The sequence below is a fragment of the Pristiophorus japonicus genome, chromosome 9 (assembly GCF_044704955.1).
Source record: "Pristiophorus japonicus isolate sPriJap1 chromosome 9, sPriJap1.hap1, whole genome shotgun sequence".
In the NCBI taxonomy this organism is placed as follows: domain Eukaryota; kingdom Metazoa; phylum Chordata; class Chondrichthyes; family Pristiophoridae; genus Pristiophorus; species Pristiophorus japonicus.
This window is the reverse complement of record NC_091985.1, coordinates 214,532,911-214,555,318: the sequence shown is the minus strand read 5'-3', so window position 1 is coordinate 214,555,318 and position 22,408 is coordinate 214,532,911. Positions and strand designations below refer to the sequence as shown.

At 44.7% G+C, this 22,408-nt stretch overlaps 1 protein-coding gene and 1 pseudogene across 8 annotated transcripts in view; one reads left to right on the top strand and one right to left on the bottom strand.

Moving 5' to 3' along the window:
• LOC139273646 (oocyte zinc finger protein XlCOF26-like) overlaps nt 1-19,391 on the top strand; it is a 178,958-nt gene extending 159,567 nt beyond the window's left edge. For 3 of the 8 annotated variants that reach the window (XM_070890661.1, XM_070890660.1, XM_070890662.1), the window contains one exon: nt 18,160-19,391. In XM_070890661.1, the coding sequence (XP_070746762.1) occupies nt 18,522-19,013 (492 nt within the window). In that variant the 5' untranslated portion in view covers nt 18,160-18,521 and the 3' untranslated portion in view covers nt 19,014-19,391. Of the gene's footprint in view, nt 1-3,260; nt 3,420-7,929; nt 7,951-9,147; nt 9,239-10,697; nt 10,806-12,220; nt 12,309-18,159 lie in introns of those variants that run through there. The other 5 variants (XM_070890665.1, XM_070890666.1, XM_070890667.1 and 2 more) reach the window with 5 other exon arrangements.
• LOC139274116 (zinc finger protein 585A-like) overlaps nt 1-22,408 on the bottom strand; it is a 120,737-nt pseudogene that overhangs the window by 78,414 nt on the left and 19,915 nt on the right.

The following is a 22,408-nucleotide window of genomic DNA, read 5'->3' as shown; positions in this document are numbered from 1 at the left end:
CCTAGTGAGAATCATGACAATTCGAAATATCTTCAGTTATCAGCAACAAATTGCATTAATATCGTGCCTTAAAAGTAGTAAAATGTCCCAAGGCAATTCAAAGGACCGTTATCAAACAAAATTTGACATCCAGTCACGTAAGGAAATATTAGCACAAGTGACTAAAAGCTTGTTCAAAACGATAGGTATTAAGGAGTGTAATAAAGAGGTTTAGGGAGGGAATTCCAGAGCTTATGGCCTCGGCAGCTGAAGGTACGACCACCAATATTGGAGGGATGAAAATTGGGGCTGCTCAAGAGGCCAGAATTGGAGGATTGTAGGGTTGGAGGAGGTTACAGCAATAAGGAGGGACAAGGTCCTGGTCAGATGCCAAAACAAGGATTTGAATTTTGAAATTGAGGCACTGATGGAGCAGGAGCCAATGTAGTTCAGCGAGCTCAGGGGTGATGGGTGAAGGGAAATTGATACAAGTTGGGATGAGAGGGCTGAGGACAGATTGATTAGAATAGGCTATATTCTCTGGAGTTTAGAAGAATGGAAGGTGATATCATTGAAACATAAAATTCTTAGAAGAATTGACAAGGGCCGGATAGTCTTGAACTAGGGATCGATCCTAGTATTAGGATGAGATCGCCTATTTAAGACTGAAATGAGAAGATATTTCTTCACTTAAGAGTTGTGAATCTTTGAAATTCTCTATCGAATAGAGATCTTACTATATGGCAGAGTAGATGGGAGGGGTCCTATGGCCTACGCCTGCTATTTCTTGTGTTCCTGAGTAAGGATACGGGCAGGAGTGTTTTTGATAAGATTAAGTTTACGGAGAGTACATGGTGTGAGGCCGATCAGGAGAATATTGGAATAGTCCAATGTCGTGGTAACAGAGGCATGGATGAGGAAGGGGCAGAGACCGGCGATGTTATGGAGCTGGAAGTAAGCGTACTCGATGATTGAGGGAATATGGGTTCAGAAGCTCATCTCGGGGTCAAGTTCAACGCCAATAAATAAATTGCAACTCTCCGTATCTCTATCTCACTATATTAGAATACTACATATCTCTAGTGATCAATTAATCGTAAATGCTTCAATATTAGTAGTTATCAATATATTTTCTTATAATTCTAAACGTTCATGAATGAATAATTGATTCTGTCAGTGACAGGCCGTGCTGGTATTTCAGATTGGTCTGTGCATCGTGATCTCTGAATTGACGACGTGCTTCCGGTTCAATCTTTCCATTGGCTTCCTCACCAGATGGGAAATATTTGAACATTGAGATCTGATGGTGTCGGTGTGAGTTCAGCCCCACCTAATGTACAGAGACTGGTCCATCTGCTGGGCTCTGCCTCAAACTGGAGTCACCTCTTAGATCAAAGCCCTTTACTCTAAAACACACACAAGATTCACTGTGACTGTGTGTTTAGAGACAGAAAGTGATCTCACTTCACATCCCATTGCACGGCCTCATGCTGGATAATTGTGCTCGGTGGTCAGACTCTCCCAGTCTCATTTCCTGTCTTACCTTGTAACCTGTGTGTACTGTCTACAGGACCGGTGTGTGTCTGAGTAAATGGCACTTTCTCTTACCTTTCTCCCCAGTCGATCTATTGAAGCACTTTCAATCGGAAGGGGCTCCCTGGTTGGTGCTCTCACAATCCTGTGCTGGTTCACCTGCTGTTGTTCCTCAGTCCACAATCCCTGTTTCCTTCCAGCTGTGGAACTTTCTCAAACACTCCGCCATTTACTGGGAGATCTAATTATGACAGATCACAAAATTAGAAGAATATTAATGTTGTGAAGTGGAATGTAGTGTAAAGTGTTTTTCCAACGTTTCAGAAAAGTATATGTCCAGTATTTCTGTTTGATTTTATCCTTTTCCTCAAGATTCCTGTCCCGCCCGTCTGGACTGACAGAAAATCACCAGAATTCTCCCCGGCTTACACGCTGTCTGATCTCACTGGGCCCCCAAGTTACACACTGTCTCATCCCACTGGACCCCCGGGTTACAGAGTCTGATCTCATTGAGCCTCCGGATTACACACTGAGCTAACTGGGCCCCCGGGTTACACACCGTCTGATCTCACTGGGCCCCTGGGTTACACACTGTCTGATCTCACTGGGCCCCCGGGTTACACACTGTCTGATCTCACTGGGCCCCCGGGTTACACACTGTCTGATCTCACTGGGCCCCCGGGTTACACACTGTCTGATCTCACTGGGCCCCCGGGTTACACACTGTCTGAGCTCACCGGGCCCCCGGGTTACACACTGTCTGATCTCACTGGGCCCCCGGGTTACACACTGTCTGATCTCACTGGGCCCCCGGGTTACACACTGTCTGGGCTCACTGGAAGTTTCAGTCTATCTCCCGCATGTCCCCAAACCCTGAGCTCCGGGGCTGTGTTCAGTCCGGTGTTTTCCCTCACAGACTCACCGCACCCTCCCCGCCCGCCCGCCGGCCGAGCGCTCTGCCCCGGCCCCAGCCGCCCACCAGTCCGGTTCCCCACATTGTCCAACCGCTCGTTACAGCAAACTGCTCAGCATCCGGGGACTGGGGGTGGGGAGTGCGGAGTGCGGCACCGAGCATGCGCACTGCGGAATTCGCGGCCGACTATTGGTTAAACGAAGCAGATTGCCAGCCACTCCCACCAGTAGGAGCCGGCAGCGCCTCAGAGCCCCGCCCACTGTGTTGAAACTCTTTTTGGAGTTCACCTGCAAAAACATAAAACATTAAATGGTGCCACCCGACCTGGGTGACACTCCAGACATTTACAAGGCCCTTTTTTTTTCACCCTTTTTTTTTTGTGTTTTTCTTTTTTTTTGGGCACTAAAATCACAATTTTCCCCAGTGCCCCCTATAAAAGGGAAGGGGGACACTAAAAGCACCGGCAATTAAAACAAATTAAACTTAAAAACGTAAAATCAAATTAAAATTTGGTCGCCGGGCGTGATGATGCACTCCAGTCCCTCCGGTGCGCACCTCTCGCGGAAGGCCGCGAGCGTACCGGTGGACACCGCGTGCTCCATCTCCAAGGACACCCTGGACCGGATGTAAGAGCGGAAGAGAGGCAGGCAGTCAGGTTGCCCACTGTGTTGAAGGGACGGGCAGCTCAGGGGTCACGTGGCTCCTGATTTGAAACAAAAATTCAACCGCCTCACCACGCACCGGCCGGGTGACGTCACATCAGGCGTCGGTGGTGAGGGGCACGACTGCTCGCAGTGCGCCTGCGCCAGACTCCCTACTCAGTCAATCCCTCACTCCTGCAGTATTAACAATAACTTTTCTTTATAGAGCGCCTTTAACGTAGTAAAACGTCCCAAGGCGCTTCACAGCAGTGTTACAGGACACAACACATACATTTGACACCGAGCCACAAAAGCAGAAATTACGGCAGATGACCAAAAGCTGGGTCAAAGAGGTAAGTTTTAAGGAGGGTCTGAAAGTAGGAAAGAGGCGGCGAGGTTTAGGGAGGGAGTTCCAGAGCTCGGGGCCCAGGCAGCTGAAGGGCCGGACACCGATGGTGGAGCGATTATAATCAGGGATGGTCAAAAGGGCAGAATTTGAGGAGTGCAGACATCTTGTGGGCTGCAACAGATTCCAGAGATCGGGAGGGGCGAGGCCCTGGAGTGATTTGTAAAAAGTGATTTGTGATTATTAACAGCAACAACTTTTAACAGTGAGTCTCGTTTATTTTGTTTATTTGTACATGGGACGTGCTGGCAACGGAAGAATGACCATAATATGATAGAATGCTACATTAACTTTGAAAGTGATTTCGTTAAATCCAAAACTAGGATCTTAAATTTAAACAAAGCAAACTTTTTAGGTATGAGGGGTGAGTTGGCTAAGATAGATTAGGAAACTGCATTAAAAGGTATCAAGATAGATAAGCAATGGCTCGCTTTAAGAATGAATACACAATTTGCAAAAATTAATACCTTTTAAGGCACAAAACCCCCACAGGAAAGATGGTCCAACCGTGGCTAACAAGTGAAAATAGCTTTAGATCAAAGGAAGAAGCTTATAAGGTTGCCAAAAAGAGCAGTAAGCCTGGGGATTTGGAGCATTTTAGCATTCAGCAAAGGAGAACCAAGAAACTGATGAAGAAAGGGAAAATAGAAAATGAGAGTAAACTAGCGAGAGACATAAAACCAGACAGTAAAAGCTTTTGTAGGTATGTTAAAAAGGAAAAATTAGCAAAAGTAAACATGGGTCCCCTACAGGCTGAGAAATTATAATGGGGAATAAGGAAATGGCGGAGAAATTAAACCAATACTTTGGGCGGAAATTTGCGGTTGGAAGCTTCTTTTGGGTGAACGCATCCGACCAGAATTTTAAAAAAAAATTGCCTGATGGTTTCAGAGGAACATAGGATTGTGAGTCTGAGTTTCGTAGTGCAGTGTACAGGAACATGTCTTCCAGGTATGTATTCGTATCCTGGGATCACGTGGGCCTGGACCACCAATGAACATCTAGTATTCTCATTGGTAATAATGGGAGCTCCGGTTGTACGAGCTCCCATTGCTATCAACAGCAACAACTTTATTTATATACCGCTTTTAATGTAGTAAAATGTCCCAAGGCACTTCAGTGTTATGAGACAAAGCAAATAAATTTGACACCGAGCCACATAAGAAGAAATTACAGCAGATGACTAAAAGTTGGTCAAAGAGTAGCTTTAAGGGGCATCTTAAAGGGGGAAAGAAATGTGAGGCAGAGAGGTTTAGGGAGGGAGTTCCAGAGCTTCGGGCCCAGGCAGCTGAAGGCTGTTGAACAGTTCTAATCAGGAATGCTCAAGAGGGCTAATTTTGAAGAACGCAGACATCACATGGCATTATGAGGCTGAAAGAGATTACAGAGATAGGGAGGGGCAAGGCCATGGAGGGATTTGTAAACAAGGATGAGAATTTTGAAATCGAGATGTTGCTTAACTGGGAGCCAATGTAGGTCAGCGGGCACAGGGGTGATGGGTGATCGGGACTTGGTGCAAGTTAGGACATGGGCTGCTGAGTTTTGGATGACCTCAAATTTACATAAGAACATAAGAAATAGGAGCAAAAGTATGGCCATACGGCCCCTCGAGCCTGCTCCGCCATTTAATACGATCATGGCTGATCTGATCATGGACACAAGTCCACTTTCCAGCCCGCTCCCCATAACCCCTTATTGCCTTCTCAGTTAAGAAACTGTCTCTCTCTGTTTTAAATTTATTCAATGTCCCAGTTTTCACAGCTCTCTGAGGCAGTGAATTCTACAGATTTACAACCCTCTGAGAGAAGAAATTTCTCCTCATCTCAGTTTTAAATGAGTGGCCCCTTATTCTAAGGTTATGCCCCCTAGTTCTAGTCTTCCCTATCAGTGGAAACATCCTCTCTGCATCGATCTTGTCAAGCCCCCTCATAATCTTATTCGTTTCGATAAGATCACCTCTCAATCTTCTGAATTCCAATGCATCGAGGCTCAACCTATTCATCCTTTCCTCATAAGTCAGCCCCCTCATCTCCAGAATCAACCTCGTGCACCTTCTCTGAGCAGCCTCCAAAGCAAGTATATCCTTTCATAAATAAGGAAACCAAAACTGTACGCAGTATTCCAGGTGTGGCCTCACCAATAGCCTATATAACTGTAGCAAGACTTCCCTGCTTTTGTACTCCATCCTCTTTGCAATAAAGGCCAAGATTCCAATGGCCTTCCTGATTACTTGCTGTGCCTGCATACTAACCTTTTGTGTTTCATGCACAAGTACCCCCAGGTCCTGCTGTACTGCAGCACTTTGCAATTTTTCTCCATTTATAAAATAACTTGCTCTTTGATTTTTTTTTTCTGCCAAATGCATGACTTCACAAATTCCATCATTATACTCCATCTGCCAAATTTTTGCCCACTTACTTAGCCTGTCTATATCCTTTTGCAGATTTTTTGTGTCCTCCTCACACATTGCTTTTCCTCCCATCTTTGTATCATCAGCAAACTTGGCTTCGTTACACTTGGTCCTTTCTTCCAAGTTGTTAATATAGATTGTAAATAGTTGGGGTCCCAGCACTGATCCCTGCGGCACGCCACTGGTTACTGATTGCCAACCAGAGCATGAACTAATTATCCAACTCTCTGTTTTCTGTTAGTTAGCCAAGCCTCTATCCATGCTAATATATTACCCTCAACCCCGTGAACTTTTATCTTGTGCAGTAATGTTTTATGTGGCACCTTGTCAAATGCCTTCTGGAAGTCCAAATACATTACATCCACTGGTTCCCCTTAATCCAACCTTCTTGTTACATCCTCAAAGGATTCTAGCAAATTTGTCAAACATTACTTCCCCTTCATATATGCAAATATGTTTGATTAACGTGAAAATATAAATTGTGTTCAACGCCCTACTAGCCTCTCTTTGTCTGTCTCTCTCTCCTCCTAAACTGAGGGACATTTACCAGTGATCTATCCATCCCATCCTCATCACCCAGAGATGGCTATCAGAGTGAGCGGCAGAGAGACAGGCATAGTATCAGCCTTAAACACCCTAACTGTGTCTGCATATTAGGGTCAATACTTGTATCACACATTCATGTATAACACCAATGGGGGGAGAGAGCACACACATTATCAGTCTTATACTTGGCATCAGTGTCTCCATATTACACTCAGTAACAGTGCCTCACTGTCACGTATAGCACCAGAGAGAGAAACAGTGTCTGACATATCAAGAAAGACTGGATCAACTGGGCTTGTATTCACTGGAGTTCAGAAGAATGAGAAGGGATCTCATAGAAACGTTTAAAATTCTGACGGGTTTATACAGGTTAGATGGAGGAAGAATGTTCCCAATGTTGGGGAAGTCGAGAGCCAAGGGTCACAGGCTAAGGATAAGGGGTAAGCCATTTAGGACTGAGATGAGGAGAAACTTCTTCATTTAGAGAGTGGTGAACCTGTGGAATTCTCTACCACAGAAAGTTGTTCAGGCCAATTCACTAAATATATTCAAAAAGGAGTTAGCTGTAGTCCTTACTACCAGGGGGATTAAGGGGTATGGCGAGAAAGCAGGAATGGGGTACTGAAGTTGCATGTTCAGTCATGAACTCATTGAATGGCGGTGAAGGCTCGAAGGGTCGAATGGCCTACTCCTGCACCTATTTTCTTTGTTTCTATGTGCCAGTGTTGTACTCACAAGTGTGTCCACATCACGTGAAATAACAGTATCCCGCCTTCACAAACAGTACGAGATCGAGAGAGAGAGATCGAGATCGAGGCAGGACGGTGAGACACAGAAACATGCACAGTATCAGTTCCAGACTGACCTGTGAAGTCTGCTTTTATCCTGAAAGTCCCCATTGGAGGGACAGAAGTTAAAGTCTCTCACTGATAATTGTACTACAGACAGACACATTATTAATCCCACACTGCAGGACAGTGTCAGAGAGTGAAAAAAACAACGTCTCACATTTAACCCTCGCTTGCCTGTTGTACTCTCTGCAATCTTGCAGCTCAGGGCCGTTCGGTATTACTCTGATCCAGTGTTTCACTCTGATTAAATTAATCTGGGACTGTGTCTGTCAGATATTAACTCCTGCACGGTCCCAGCAAACACTCCTACTCCCCCGTCCCTCCGATGTTTCTGCAGGATTGCTTTGTGAGGACAGGCTCATGAATGGAAAAACAATGTGCACGGAATGATCCCAAATTGAGCATCTCAAAGGGACTTTAAACAATCTCTGTCCTTGCTCCCCAGGCCCAGTTCCTTTGCTCATATTCTTATTAAAGTGAATTGGGAAAGTTCACTTTGCTGATTATAAGACTGCGCATGTGCGGATCAGCCCCGTCCCTTGAGTGGATTTCCAGGAAGCAGAAGAGCACATGCGCCCTCCCCTCCTCCAGCCCTGCCTGTGAGCACCATTCACTCAGTGAGCGGAAGAAGATGGTTTAAGCAACCGGAATGGAGACACCGCGGCCCCGGGGTAAGGCAGCGAGCAGCAGCCTCCTTACAGCAGCACATCGCTTTGGGAGCGTGTCCGCAGATGGGCTCAGAGATCAGCACTGAGTCCGGGGGAAGTTCAGGGGGAGTCGGGGGTTGTGTGTAACAGGCGGAGTGGAGCAAGAACTGGTCTCAGTGCGTGGAGTGAGTGGGGGAAGGGAGAGGCCATTCTCGGGCTGTGTGTGGACAGCGTGTGTCCCGGTTAAGGGAGACAGAATGGGAAGGATCTGCTGTTTACAATCATTGCTGCTTTCTCCCTCCAAACCAGTAGTGAACGTTCCTGCTTTACTTCCAGTCTCACCGTGTTTGTTGTCAGAGACTCTCAAAGCAAGTGCTCTACTCGGAACTCCTTCAACCCAAACGAACCAAAGGTGGGCAGCGGAAACATTACAAGGACACCCTCAAAGCCTCCCTGATAAAGTGTGATATCCCCACTGACACCTGGGAGGCCCTGGCCCAAGACCGTTCTAAGTGGAGGAAGTGCATCCGGGAGTGCACTGAGCACCTCGAGTCTCATTGCCAAGAGCCTTCAGAAATCACGCGCAGGCAGCGGAAAGAGAGTGCGGCAAACCAGTCCCGCCCCCCCCACCCCACTTCCCTCAACGACGATCTGCTCCATCTGTGACAGGGACTCTGGCTCTCGTATTGGACTGTTCAGCAACCAAAGAACTCACTTCAGGAGTGGAAGCAAGTCTTCCTCGATTCCGAGGGACTGCCTATGATGATGATCATTGGACAGTGAGCGGTGGAAGCAGAGCCGGACACTGAGGATTTATACAAGGAGCATCTATTGCAGGCACCGGGTGAGAAATGTGAAGGACACGTTTTAAACAGTGGCTCTTTGTTTTTGGTTGAACGGTTAGTGCCCTGGGAGAGGAGAGCAGCAATCTGAGCTGTGTAAAAGTCCGTGCTCCATCGGGTCGTCCCATTCCTGAAGCAGGGCAGGGGTTGGGTTGTGTCTGGATGTCAGTAAATTGCTGTAAATCTGCCCAACACACTTGGTGTGCAGAAGCTGAGTGCTGCAGTACTGCAGTGGAGTCAGACACTGACACTGTTTGTATCGCTGGCTTCCCTTTGTGAATGTTCATAATGATTACTAATTGAACGATTACATTCATCACTTTAGTCTTTTCTACCCCTCTTATTCTTGAATGATCAGAGATACCTTCTCCTCCTACAGGCAAGGAATTGAAGGAACCGGAGCAAATGTGAGGTTTCCACCACCTGAGACATAAGGAACAGTGCAACCAGCTCCTCCTCACACACAGTAGGTACGGTACCTATCACAGTGTGCGGATACACAGACAGGTTGTCCAAATTAAATATGTTTATGGTGCTGAATGGCTTCCTTCTATTCCTGTGTAACAGGCCTGAGGGGGCTGATGGCCACCTCCTGTTGCTAGTGTAACAGACTGGAGATACTGAGTAACCTTCTCGTGTTCTTAATGTAATAAACACGAGGTTCTTAAAGGCTTCCTCTTTCATATGTAACAAGCTCTCGGGGCAGAATGACCTTCCCCTGTACCTATGTATCAGGCTAGAATGGAATGGAATAGAATAGCCTCCTTTAGTTCTTATGTAACAGGTTCCAGGGGCTGAATAACCACTTCTATTCCTGTGTAACAGACTCCAGGGGCTGAATGGCCTCCTCCAGTTCCAATGTAACAAGCTCGAGGGGCTGAATGCCATTCTCCTGTTCCCATGAAACAGTCCCGGGGGATGAATGCCCTTGTCCTATTCCTAATGTAACAGACCTGAGGGGCAGAATTGCTTCCTCCTATTGCTTTCTAACTCCAATGGCTGAATGACTCTCTCCAGTTCCTAATGTAACAGGCTCAAGGAGCAGAATGGCCCTCTCCAGTTCCTAGAACTTTCTCGGAGGGGGTGAATAGCCTCCTCCAGTTCCTACGTAACATGCTTGAGGGTCTGAATGGCCTACTCCTGTTCCGATGTGAAAGGCTCGAGGTGGCTGAATGGCCTCCTCCTGTTCGAAAGTAAAAGGCTCCAGAGGATGAATGGCCTCCTCTATTCCTGTGTAACAGTATCCAGTCGATGCATTGCCACCACTAATTCCTTTTCGCAAGGCTGAGGTGCTGAATGCTCACCTCCTGTTTCAATGCAACAAACACGAGGGCTGAAGGGCCTCCTATTCATTTGTAACAGGTTTGAGGGGCTGAATGGTGTCCATCTATTCCTGTAAAGCAGACTCCAGGGCTGAATGGCCCACTCCAGTTCCTAATGTAACAGAGTCGAGGGGCAGAATGGCTGACTGTTCCTATGTAACAGGATCCAGGGACTGAACGGGCCTCCTCCTGTTCTGTATGTAACACGCTCGAAGGGATGATTTGCCTTTTTTTAATTTGTTCACTGGATGTCGGTGTTGCTGGTAAGGCCAGCATTTATTGCCCATCCCTAATTGCTCTGGAGAAGATGGTGGTGAGCCACCTTCATCAATGGCTGCAGTTCGTGTGATGATGGTACTCCCACAGTACTGTGAGGGAGGGAGTTCTGTTCCTCTAACAGATTCCATGTGCTGAAAGGCCTCCTCAAGTTCCCAGATCCAGGGACTGTTCTTCTCCGTTGTTTTGGAAATAGCATCGGCAGTAAACAGGAGCTCAATACTTCTTGTGCACCAGCTCTCTGATCGGCGCTCCTCGCGCTGATTATGTTTTATCATCTCGCTCAAATGTCCCAAAATGTTGCTTTCTTTTCCATCACCTCTTGGGTTATTAGCCAAGTTTGCATCAAGCAAATCGTGATCTCACCAGTAACAGCACTTTCCCGACTGTTATCCAAGAGGCTGCTTCTGACATTTTCTTCTGCTTAAATGTTAACCACGTAAGTAACTGAAAATCTTCATTTCTACAGCAACAACAAACACTAGCATTTATGTTAGATACAGAGTGAATCGAACACTCACTCACTGTACGACAGACTGACAGATACAGAGTGAATCCCACACTCACTGCATCACTGAGAGACATGGTTTATATTATGCACTAATAGCTCGTCTCTACTCCAAATGTTTCTGAATCGCATTCGTCCAATATAATGTGCAAAACTATTGTCTGTTGGGGTCATCTCTGATCTGTAAATTTCACAAATATCGGATAAAACCCACTCTCTCATACCAGAAACTGACAGGTACAGAATAAATCCCACACTCTCATACCAGAAACTAACAGGTACAGAGGAAACACACACTCGCTTACCCCAGAATGAGAGATCCAGAATGAATCCCACATTCACATTGCACAAACTGACATGTAAAGGTAAAAATCCACACTCAGATACCAGAAACTGACACCCCACACATCTACCACAAACTGAGTACAGAAAAAAAAACACAATCACATCCCAGAAACTGACAGGTACATATTAATTCCTACACTCACACAGCAGGAACTGACAAGTACAGAATAAAACCCACATTCACAAAGCAGAAACTGACAGGTACAGAATACAATCAACACCCAGATTCCAGAAACTGACAGGTACAGAATGCAATCCTCACTTAGATACCAGAAAGTGACTGGTACAGATTAAAACCACAGTCACATATCAGAAACTGACAGGTACCGATTCAACCCCATACTCTCATACCGGAATCTGATAGGTACTGAATAAAATCCATACTCCAATCCGAAAAATTGACATACTGGTCAATATCCACTCACATACCAGAAGCTGATGATATAGGTTAAAGGACACACATAACAGAAACTGACAGGTACAGATAAAGATTCGCTTAGATACCAGAAACTGACAGATACAGAATAAAATCTACACTCCCATCAAAACTTGACAGGTACAGAATAAATCCCACATTCACATAGCAGAAACTGACAGGTACAGTATGAAACCCACACCCACGTATCTGAGCAATAATATGCAAGTAAAACCCATACTCGCCTATTGGAAACTGACAGGGAAACACACACGCACCAGAGACTGATGGAACGAGTAGAACAGTTTAGGCACCCTTTCTCCAGTGTCAGGCTCACACACTCGTTTTTTCAATGTGGCCCATTTAATTAGTGACAAAAGCAACTTGTGAAACAATCCCATTTTTGCTAATTTAATTTGTGACAAAAAGATGGTCTGAGCATGCGCTAAATACTCCTCCCCTCCGCACACAGTGTTTAAACTGACAGGAAGGGCCCATGCGAGCTCCCCTCCTCCAGCTCTGTCAGCGGCTGCCGTTTCCTCTGTGCTGGGCTGATGATCATTGAACACATCAGGGAGCGGAGATATCCAAGCCCGAGTAAGGGAGCAAACAGCGGCCTCCTTACAGCAGCTCATCACATTGGAATTGTGTCCGCAGATGGGTTTTGAGTCGGGGTAAGTTCAGCGGCAGTCGGGGGCTGTTTGTAAGAGGCAGAGTGGAGTAGGAACTAGTTCTGGAACATGGAGTGAGTGGGGAAAGGGGGAGCCCATTCTCGGGCTGTGTGTGTACGGTGTAAGGTAACAGAGAAAGTAAATCACCTCGCTCTTTCAAATCATTGTTGCTTTCTTTCCCCAAATCAGTAGTGAATGTTCCTGATTCAGTTCCAATCTCACAGTGTCTGTTGTTCTTGGACATTGAACAGTGGAAACACAGCCTGAGAGTGAGGATGTGAGGAGTGTCACAAAGTGCATCTATTGCAGGCACCAGAAGAGGAATGTGATCGGAGACATTTCAAAAATGGGTTATTTTGTTTTGGTGCATTGAATTCTTCAGAACCATGTTGCTGGTGATCGAGCGATACTTTATCGCCCCCTCAGATACATCAGCATCTGGTAACTGTGACATTCTGCTAATGACACAGGCCGTTAACTCTGTTTCAATAGACTGAGAACAATTGTTGTACAGCCCAGGTACCTGTGGTTATATTCCAGGAAGCAATTCAGAATTTTACAGGTAGTCCCATGGAAGCGGGAGATACCAACCTGAATTGTGCCCACCGGGTGGTCCCATTCATAGACCAGTGCTGGGTTTGGGTTGTGTCTGGATGCTGATAACTTTCTATAGAACTGTCCTATACACCTGGTGTGGGGAATCTGAGTGTCGCTGTACTGCAGTGAGATCAGACAATGACACTGTTTGTATCGCAGATTCCTCTCTCCAGATACTTTACTTTATTGAACACAAACACATGAATTATAACTTTATTTTTATATTCTCTCCATTGGCTGTCCATATCATAACTAATAGTGTTTTCCTATTATTATTCTCAGAGCAAAATACTTCACCAAGCCAGAATAAATTTGATCTTTTCTCAACCCGGAACACAAGGAACAGTGCAGGCAGCTCCTTCTCACACACAGTAAGTACATTATCACACTCAGCGCAGAGACACAGAACTGACCTCAATCATATTGTCACAGGCAGCAGAAGCTGTCAGTCCCACAGTGATCCAAATTCCCAGAGTTATATTATGAATCCCACAGTCACTTGGAGCAGTACAATAAAGTGTTGTTTCAAAGTCCAATCATATCGCATTGAAAGGCAGATCCAATTTCACTCCCTTACACACACGAACGGCTAGACACTGACACAGTGTCAATTCACACTCGTGTCTAAACAATGACTCTCAAACCCAACAGCTCACATACAAGAACAGAGAAACGGAGGTAATGGACTGAACCAAATCTCCTTCTGAGACAGTCATCTATAATCGCAAACTATCATCCGCCTACAGCAGGTGGAGAAGGAACCAAATCCAACAGTCACACAGAGCAAGAATAGCTCAGTACAAGAGACTGTCAATTACATAATGAATCTCTCACTCACACACATCACCAGTCTAACAGATACATAATCAATCCCTCACTCACACATCACCAGTCTAACAGATACATAATCAATCCCACACTCTCACACATCACCAGTCGAACAGATACATAATCAATCCCACACTCACACATCACCAGTCTAACAGATACATAATCAATCCCACACTCACACATCACCAGTCTAACAGATACATCATCAATCCCACACTCACACACATCACCAGCCTAACAGATACATCATCAATCCCACACTCAAACAGTACCAGAGACTGAGAGAAACATAATGATTCATATACTCAGACACATTGAATGACAGATTGAGAGAGAATCACAATCGCTTCCAGTACCTGAGATTGACTGACTGACTGACAGTGAAACCCGCACTCCCATACCAGGCCATTACAGCTACAGACAAATACTCACACTCACATACCAGAGACAGATAGTTAGAGAGTGAACTCCACAGTCACTCACCAGAAACTGACAGGTACAGAAAAAAAACACTTTTGCATTCCAGAGATTGATAGATAGAGTAATACCCACACTCACATTCCAGAGACTGATAGATACAGAGTAATACCCACACTCACATTCCAGAGACTGATAGCTAGAGTAATACCCACACTCACATTCCAGAGACTGATAGATACAGAGTAATACCAACACTCACACTCCAGAGACTGACAAATACAGACTAAAAACCACACTCCTGTAACAGAATCTTACAGGTACTGATTAAAACTCTTACTCAAATATCAGAAACTGATAGATACAGAATGAAACCCACACTCACTTCTCAGAGACGGACAGATACAGAATAAAACACATATCAGAGAGTGACAGAGCAAAATCAACACTCACCTGAAAGTGACTGACTGATTCAATGTCAAACCCACAATACCACAGCTGTACCAGACACTTAAAGGCACAGAATGAAATCAACATTCATATAATAGCAACTGACGGGTACAGAAAACATACACACATTAACATACCAGTGGCAGACAGGTAGAATGTGGTAAACTGCACACTCACATAACAGAAACTGTGACATATAGAACATAACCCCACTCATAACAGAAACAGACACGTACAGCTAAAAAGTGCCACACTCACACACAAGAGACTGACAGGTACAGTGTGAAATCCACATTCACACACTTGAATAAAACGTTCACATAACAGAAACTGACAGGAGGAAACCCCACATACACATACCATAGACTGACATTCACAGAATAATACCCACACTCACATACCATAGACTGATGGATACAGAGAAAACCCCATACTCACACCAAAGACTAATAGATACAGAGTGAAGATCACACTCACATCCCAGAGAATGACCACTGTAGAGTAAAATCCACACGCTCATAAAAGTGAGTGACAGATAAAGATTAAAACCTGCACTCACATCCCAGAGAGTGAAAGAGTGAAAGATAGACAAAAAGACACAATCATGTTACCGAGATTGATACATACAGATAATACCCAAATACATATACCAGAAACTGACAGATATAGAGAAAAACCACACTCAAATCTCAGATACTGACAGATAAAGAATAAAACTCTCACACACATCCTCGAGAGTGATAGATACAGACTTAAATATGCACTCCCTTACCAGAAACTGGGAGTTATTGTACTGATTGAACACTTACTCATGTAACACAAACTGACAGGTACAGTGTAAAACCCCACACTCCCATTCCTGAAACTGACAGGTACAGCGCTAAAACCCACATTCACATCAGAGAAACTGAAAGTTGCAAAATGAAGCCCCACTCAAAAACCAGAAACAGACAGATACAGACAAAAGCCCACATTACCTGAAACTGACCGAGAGTAAAACCCACACTCGCCTTCCAGAGATTGAAATTTACAGATACAATCCACACATATGCCAGAGACTGAAAGGTAGAGAGTGAAAGCTACACACACACACACACACACACACACACACACACACCGGTAACTGACGGATACAGATTACAACCCACACTCACATATCAAACACTGACAAACAAAGAGTAAAACAGCACTCACGAAGAAAATCAACACTCAAATACCAAAAATTTACAGTGCTGGAGGAAAACCCACAATCACAGAGTTGAAACAGACATGAACAGAGTAAAATGCACACTCACATTTCAGAAACCGATGGGTACAGAATACAGCTCGCATTCACATAACAGAAACTGGGATAGAGAAATCGCAAACTAACATACCAGAGACTGACAAGTAGAGTGAAATCCACACACACACACCAAAAACTGTTATATACAGGGTAAAATTTACACTCATATACCAAAGAATGAAAGATACAGAATGAAACCCACACTCACTTACCAGTAATTGACAGGTACAGAGTGAAAACCTCTCTTCCATACCATAAACTTACAGGTATAAAGGAAAAGCCACACTCGCTAACCAAAGACTGACAGATACAGAATAAATACTACACTCACTGGTGGGTGTAGTCTATAGGCCCCCTAACAGTAGCTACACTGTTGGATGGAGTATAAATTAAGAAATAATGGAGGCTTGTAAAAAAGGAACAGGAATAATCATGGGCAATTTTAATCTTCATATTGATTGACCAAATCAAATTGGCCAAGGTAGCCTTGAGGAAGAATTCACAGTGTGTATCCGGGATAATTTCCTTGAACAGTACTTTGCAGAACCAACCAGGGAGCAGGCTATCTTAGATCTGGTACTGTGTGATGAGAACATAAGAAATAGGAGCACGCCATTTGGCCCCTCGAGCCTGCTCTGTCATTTAGTAAGAACGTGGCTGGTCTGATCATGGACTCACCTCCACTTCCCTGTCCGCTCCCCATAATCCTTTATTCCCTTAACGCTCAAAAGTCTGTCTATCTCCACCTTAAGTATATTTAATGGCCCAGCCGCCACAGCTCTCTGGGACAGAGAATTCCACAGATTTACAACCACCTGAGAGAATAAATTCCTCTCATCTCAGTTTTAAATGGGTGACCCCTTATTCTGAAACTATGTCCTATAGTTCTCGTTTCCCCCTATGAGTGGAAATAACCTCATTGCATCTACCTTGTCGAGCCCCCTCATTATCTTTTATGTTTCAATAAGACCGCCTCTCATTCTTCTGAATTCCAATGCGTATAGGCCCAACCTACTCAACCTATCTTCATAATCAACCCCCTCATCTCCGGAATAAACCTAGTGAACCTTCTCTGAACTGCCTCCAATCCTTCCTTAAATACAGAGGTTAAAACTGTATACAATACTCCAGGTGTAACCTCACCAATACCCTGTACAGTTGTAGCAGGACTTCTCTGCTTTTATACTTCAACCCCTTGCAATAAAGGCCAACATTCGATTTGCCTTCCTGATTACTTGCTGTACCTGCATGCTAACTTTTTGTGTTTCATGCACAAGTACCCCCAGGTCCCTCTGCACTGCAGCACTTTGCAATTTTTCTCCATTTAAATAATAATTTGCTTTTTTATTTTTTGCCAAAGTTGACAACCTCACATTTTCCCCACATTATATTAGGGATGGACTCCACTTGGAATGTGCTGGGGCTAGGGTCCTGGCGAACCGAATAACTGCGGCTGCAGAGAGAGCTTTAACTAATCAGGCGGGGGGAGGGGGTGGGGGCAGGGCGCGGTGGGGGGAGGGTTCAGGTGAGCAGAAACCTAAAAGCTTAAAGGACAAGGTGAAGGCAATAGAGCAGGGTAGCATTGGGGGAAATGAAAACCAAAGCGTGACGGGAAGGGACAGAATCTATAAACATAAGAGTGTATCCGGAAACTGGGGCCGTAGCAGGAGCAAAGCCATGCTGACTCTGCTTGACTGAATTATGCTTTTCCAAATGTCCTGCGACAGATGTTAGGGTAACTGGTCTTGTGACACTGTTGTGAAGCGCCTTGAGACATTGTACTATGTTAAAGCTGCTATATAAATAAAAATTATTATTATTAACAAAAGGAAAGCTGCAGGTTTGTGCGTCACCATCACGATTCATCGAGACGTAGAGTGCATGTATGGCCATCTTTGCAGAGGAGCAAAGTGTGGGCGTGGCTACAGGGTCCCACTGAACCCAGCCAGGGTCAGCACCTTCAAGGGAGGAGAGGGGGGAACCAGTGAGTGTAGAACTGAACCCAGCCAGAGGCAGCACCTTCAGGGGAGGTTAGGGGAACCAGTGAGTGTAGAACTGAACCTAGACAAAGTAGATGGTGAAAACTGGGAGCGGAGGACATGTTGTTTTCAGACGTACGATGTGTTTGAATTTCAGGACAGAGAGTGTATGGGACAGGGATTTACAGCTTTGGAGGAACGAGAGAGGAAAGAATGTTCCATGGAATCTAGAATTGTCTGTTTTGAATTTGTGTCTGGTATTTGCAGTAATGATTTTTGTAAACTCCTTTTGCAGGGTATAAGAAGGGCAGGATTTGCAGATGGGAAAATCAAACCAAACATCACGTCAAGATCTGACAGAATAACACGATTCCTCAGGACCTGAATGTCATCAGCCTTTGACTGTGCAAGGAGAAATGTTTGCCTGTTCTGTCTGTGGGAAAAGATTTCAAACATCAGTGTGACTGGAAAAGCACCGAGACACACACCCGAGTGAGAGTGTTCCAGTGCACTGCCTGTTGAAAGAGCTTTAACCAGTTACACAGCCTGAAAAAACATCGCACCATTCACAGCGGTGAGAAACCGTACACGTGTTGTGTGTGTGGACGAGGCTTCAATTGATCGTCCAACCTGGAGAGACACAAGGATAACCGCACCATGGAGAAACCGTGGGAATGTGGGGACTGTGGGAAGAGATTTAATTACCCTTCAGAGCTGGAAAAACATCAGCGAAGTCACACTGCGAAGAGGCTGTTCATCTGCTCCGTGTGTGGGGATCGATTCACTCAGTCAAGCCACCTGATGGGACACCAGCGAATTCACACCGGGGAGAGGCCGTACACTTGCACCGTGTGTGGGGAGGGATTCACTTGTTATTCCAAGCTTCTAACTCACCAGCGAGTTCACACTGGGAACAGGCTGTTCACCTGCTCTGAATGTGGGGAGGGATTCACTTGTTGTTCCAAGCTTCTAACTCACCAGCGAGTTCACACTGGGAACAGGCTGTTCACCTGCTCTGAATGTGGGGAGGAATTCACTTGTTCATCCAACCTTCTAACTCACCAGCGAGTTCACATTGGGAACAGGCTGTTCACCTGCTCTGTGTGTGGGGAGGGATTCGCTCGGTCATCCCATCTGCTAGTACACTAGCGAGTTCACACGAGGGAGAAGCCGTTCACCTGCTCTGTGTGTGGGAAGGGATACGCTCGGTCATTCAACCTGGTAAGACATCAGCGAGTTCACAAGTGACTGCAGGGTTTGGATTCTGCTGTTACCCTAGACTGAATCGTGTCCATTCTGACAGTTGGGGTTTCTTTCTGCTGATAGTGATTTCACCCTCTAACTGGGCTGGAGTTTAATATTCTGGATATTTGACCAATTAATCAATGGGAAAAGGGTCAGATAAAAATAATTCTAATTGTGTTTGCATCCATACTTAACTCTTTAAAGGGATTCTTCAAATACTGAAAGCTGCATCAAATGGAGCTAAATGTTGTTAACAATTGATAATAAAATGAATTGAATCTGCAGGTTGATTTTGGATTTCTCTGGGAGGTAGCTGGACGTGATGTGCCTTGAAATACCGCTGGTATCCAGTGAATGATGTGGTCCCTCCTATTAACTCCAACTGAGAGGAGCGTGACTGCCCCCTAGAGCAGGAGGAATGAGGGCAGCTCAGGGTCAGACACTGAAAATACTGCACCCCACAGGGGCATCACACACTGTCCCCACCTTGGGGCAGCTCAGAGTCAGACACTGAAAAACTGCATCCCACAGGGACATCACACACTTCCCCCACCCTGGGGCAGATCAGAGGCAGAACATGGAATGGAAAGGGGAGGTTCCAGTTGTTGTGGACCATGTAGGAACCAATGACATAGGTAGTACTAGGAATGAGGTTCTGCTGGAAAAAGATGGAGGTGTTGAGTTTCAAATGAAAAAGCTGAACCTGAAAGGTAATAATCTCTGGATTGTTACCTGAGCCCCATATCAATTGTTACAGGGATAAGAAGATTAGAACAGTAAATGCATGGCTCAAAGAGTGGTGTGGGAGGCAGGGGTTTTTCTTTACGGGCACTGGCACCAGCACTGGGCAAAGAGGGAGCTGTTCCCTTGCCATGGGCTCCACTTGAGCTGGGCAGGAACCAGTGTCCTGGCGAATCGAATAACTAGGACAGTAAACAGGGCTTTAAACTATTGAAGGCTGGGTGGAGAGATCCAGGAAAGTACAGCACGGTTTAGATAGAGAGAAAAAGCAACAAGAGACATGTCAAGGCTCTAGAGCAGAGTTTTGAATAAAAATAAGCAGAGTGGGTCAGGAAGGGACAGAGAGAGTAACAAAGGTAATAGGGCATTACTGACTAAGGAAAAATAGAAAAAAGCCAAAGCTAAAGGCACTATATCTGAGCGCATGAAGTATTTGCAAGAAAATAGATGAATTGATAGCGCAGATAGAAATTAATAGGTTTAATCTGATAACCATTATGGAGCTGTGGTTGCAAAGTGACCACGGTTGAGAACTAAGTATTACGGGATACATAACTTTTAGAAGAGATAGCAAAATTGAAAAGGAGAAGTGGTAGCCCTGATAAAGGATGGGATAAAGAATACTGTCTTAGCTCGGAAAATCAAGGAATAGGAGAAGTTTGGGTGAGGCTTAGAAACAGCAAGGGCAGAAAACATTGGTGGGAGTTGTTTATAGGCCCCTAAACTGTAGTGGTAATGTAAGGCACTGTATAAATCAAGGAATTAGAGGTGCATGTAACAAAGGTAATACAATAATTATGGGGGACTTTAATCTGCATATAGACTGGGCAAACCAAATTTACAGTAATAGTGTGGAGGACGAATTAATGGAAGGTATACAAGATGGTTTTCTAGATCAGTATTTTGAGGAACCAACGAGAGAACAGGCTATTTTTGATCTAGTATTGTGCAACAAGAAAGGATTAATTAATAATCATGTAGGAAAGTTGCCCTTGGGGAAGAGTAGCCATAACATGATAGAATTTTGCATTAAATTTGAAAGTGATTTAGTTAAATCAAAACTATGGTCTTACATCTAAACAAAGGAAACTATGTAGCTATGAGGGGAGAGATGGCTAAGTAGATTGGGAAACTATATCAAAAGGTATGATGGTAGAAAAGGAATGGCTAGCATTTAAAGAATTAAGTTATAATTTACAACAAACATACATTCATTTAAGGTACAAAAACCCCACAGGAATAGTTATCCAACCGTGGCCAACAAGAGAAGTTAAAGATAGTATTAAATGAAAGGAAGATGCTTATAATGTTGCCAAAAAGAGCAGTAAGCCTGGGAAGATTTTAGAATTCAGCAAAGGAGGACCAAGAAATTGATAAAGAAACGGAAACTAGAATATGAGAGTAAACTATCGAGACAAAATAACAGACTGCAAAAGCTTCCATAGGTCTGTGAAAAGGAAAAGATTAGCAAAAGTAAATGTGGGTCCCCTACAGGCTGAGACAGGAGAAATTATAATGGGAAACAATGAAATGGCAGAGAAATTAAATGCATACTTTGTGTCTGTCTTAATGGAAGAAAGCACAAAAAATTTGCCAGCACTACTGGAGAACCCAGGGTCCAGTGAGAATGAAGAACTGAAAGAAATTAGTGTTAGTAAAAAAAAAATGGTACTGGAGAAAATAATGAGACTGAAAGCCAATAAATCATTTGGACCTGATGGCCCACATCCGAGGGTATTGAAAAAGTTAGCTATAGAAATAGTGGATGCATTGGTTGTCACCTTCCAAAATTCCATAGATTCTACAATGGTTCCCGTGGTTTGGAAGGTGGCAAATGTAACTGGACTATTTAAGAAAGGAGGGAGAGAAAACGGTGAACTACAGAGCAGTTAGCCTGACATCAGTAGTAGGGAAAATGCACAATTCTATTATTAAGGATGTGGTAACAGGCACTCCGAGAAAAATAATAAGATTGGGCAGAGTCAACACTGCTTTATGAAAGGGAAATTATGTTTGACAAATCTGAGACTTTTTTGAGGTTGTAACTAGCAGAATAGATAAGGAGGAATCAGTGGATGTGGTGTATTTAGATTTTCAGAAGGCATTCGATAAGGTGTCACACAAGGTTATTGAACAAAATTAGGGCTCAAGGGATTGGGGGTTAATATACTAGCATGGATTGAGGATTGGTTAATGGACTGAAAACAGAGTAGGAATAAACGGTTCATTTTCAGGTTGGCAGGCTGTACTGGTCGGGTACTCCAAGGATGGTGCTTGGGCCTCAGCTATTCACAATATATATCAGTGATTTGGATGAGGGGGCCAAATGTTATACAGTTGGACGTCTCTGGTCCGGCATCCTTGGGACCGGGCCGGTGCCAGACCAGAGAATTTTCCGGAACTCGGGAGGTCAGCTGCTGACAGCAACCCGGACATGTCCTGTGCATGCATGGGGAGAGAAATGGCGGGGAGGGGAGAGAAGCTGCGAGATAGGGAGAGAGCTCAGCCACAGAGACAGAGAAGAAGACAGAGACAGAGACAGAGACAGAGACAACTGA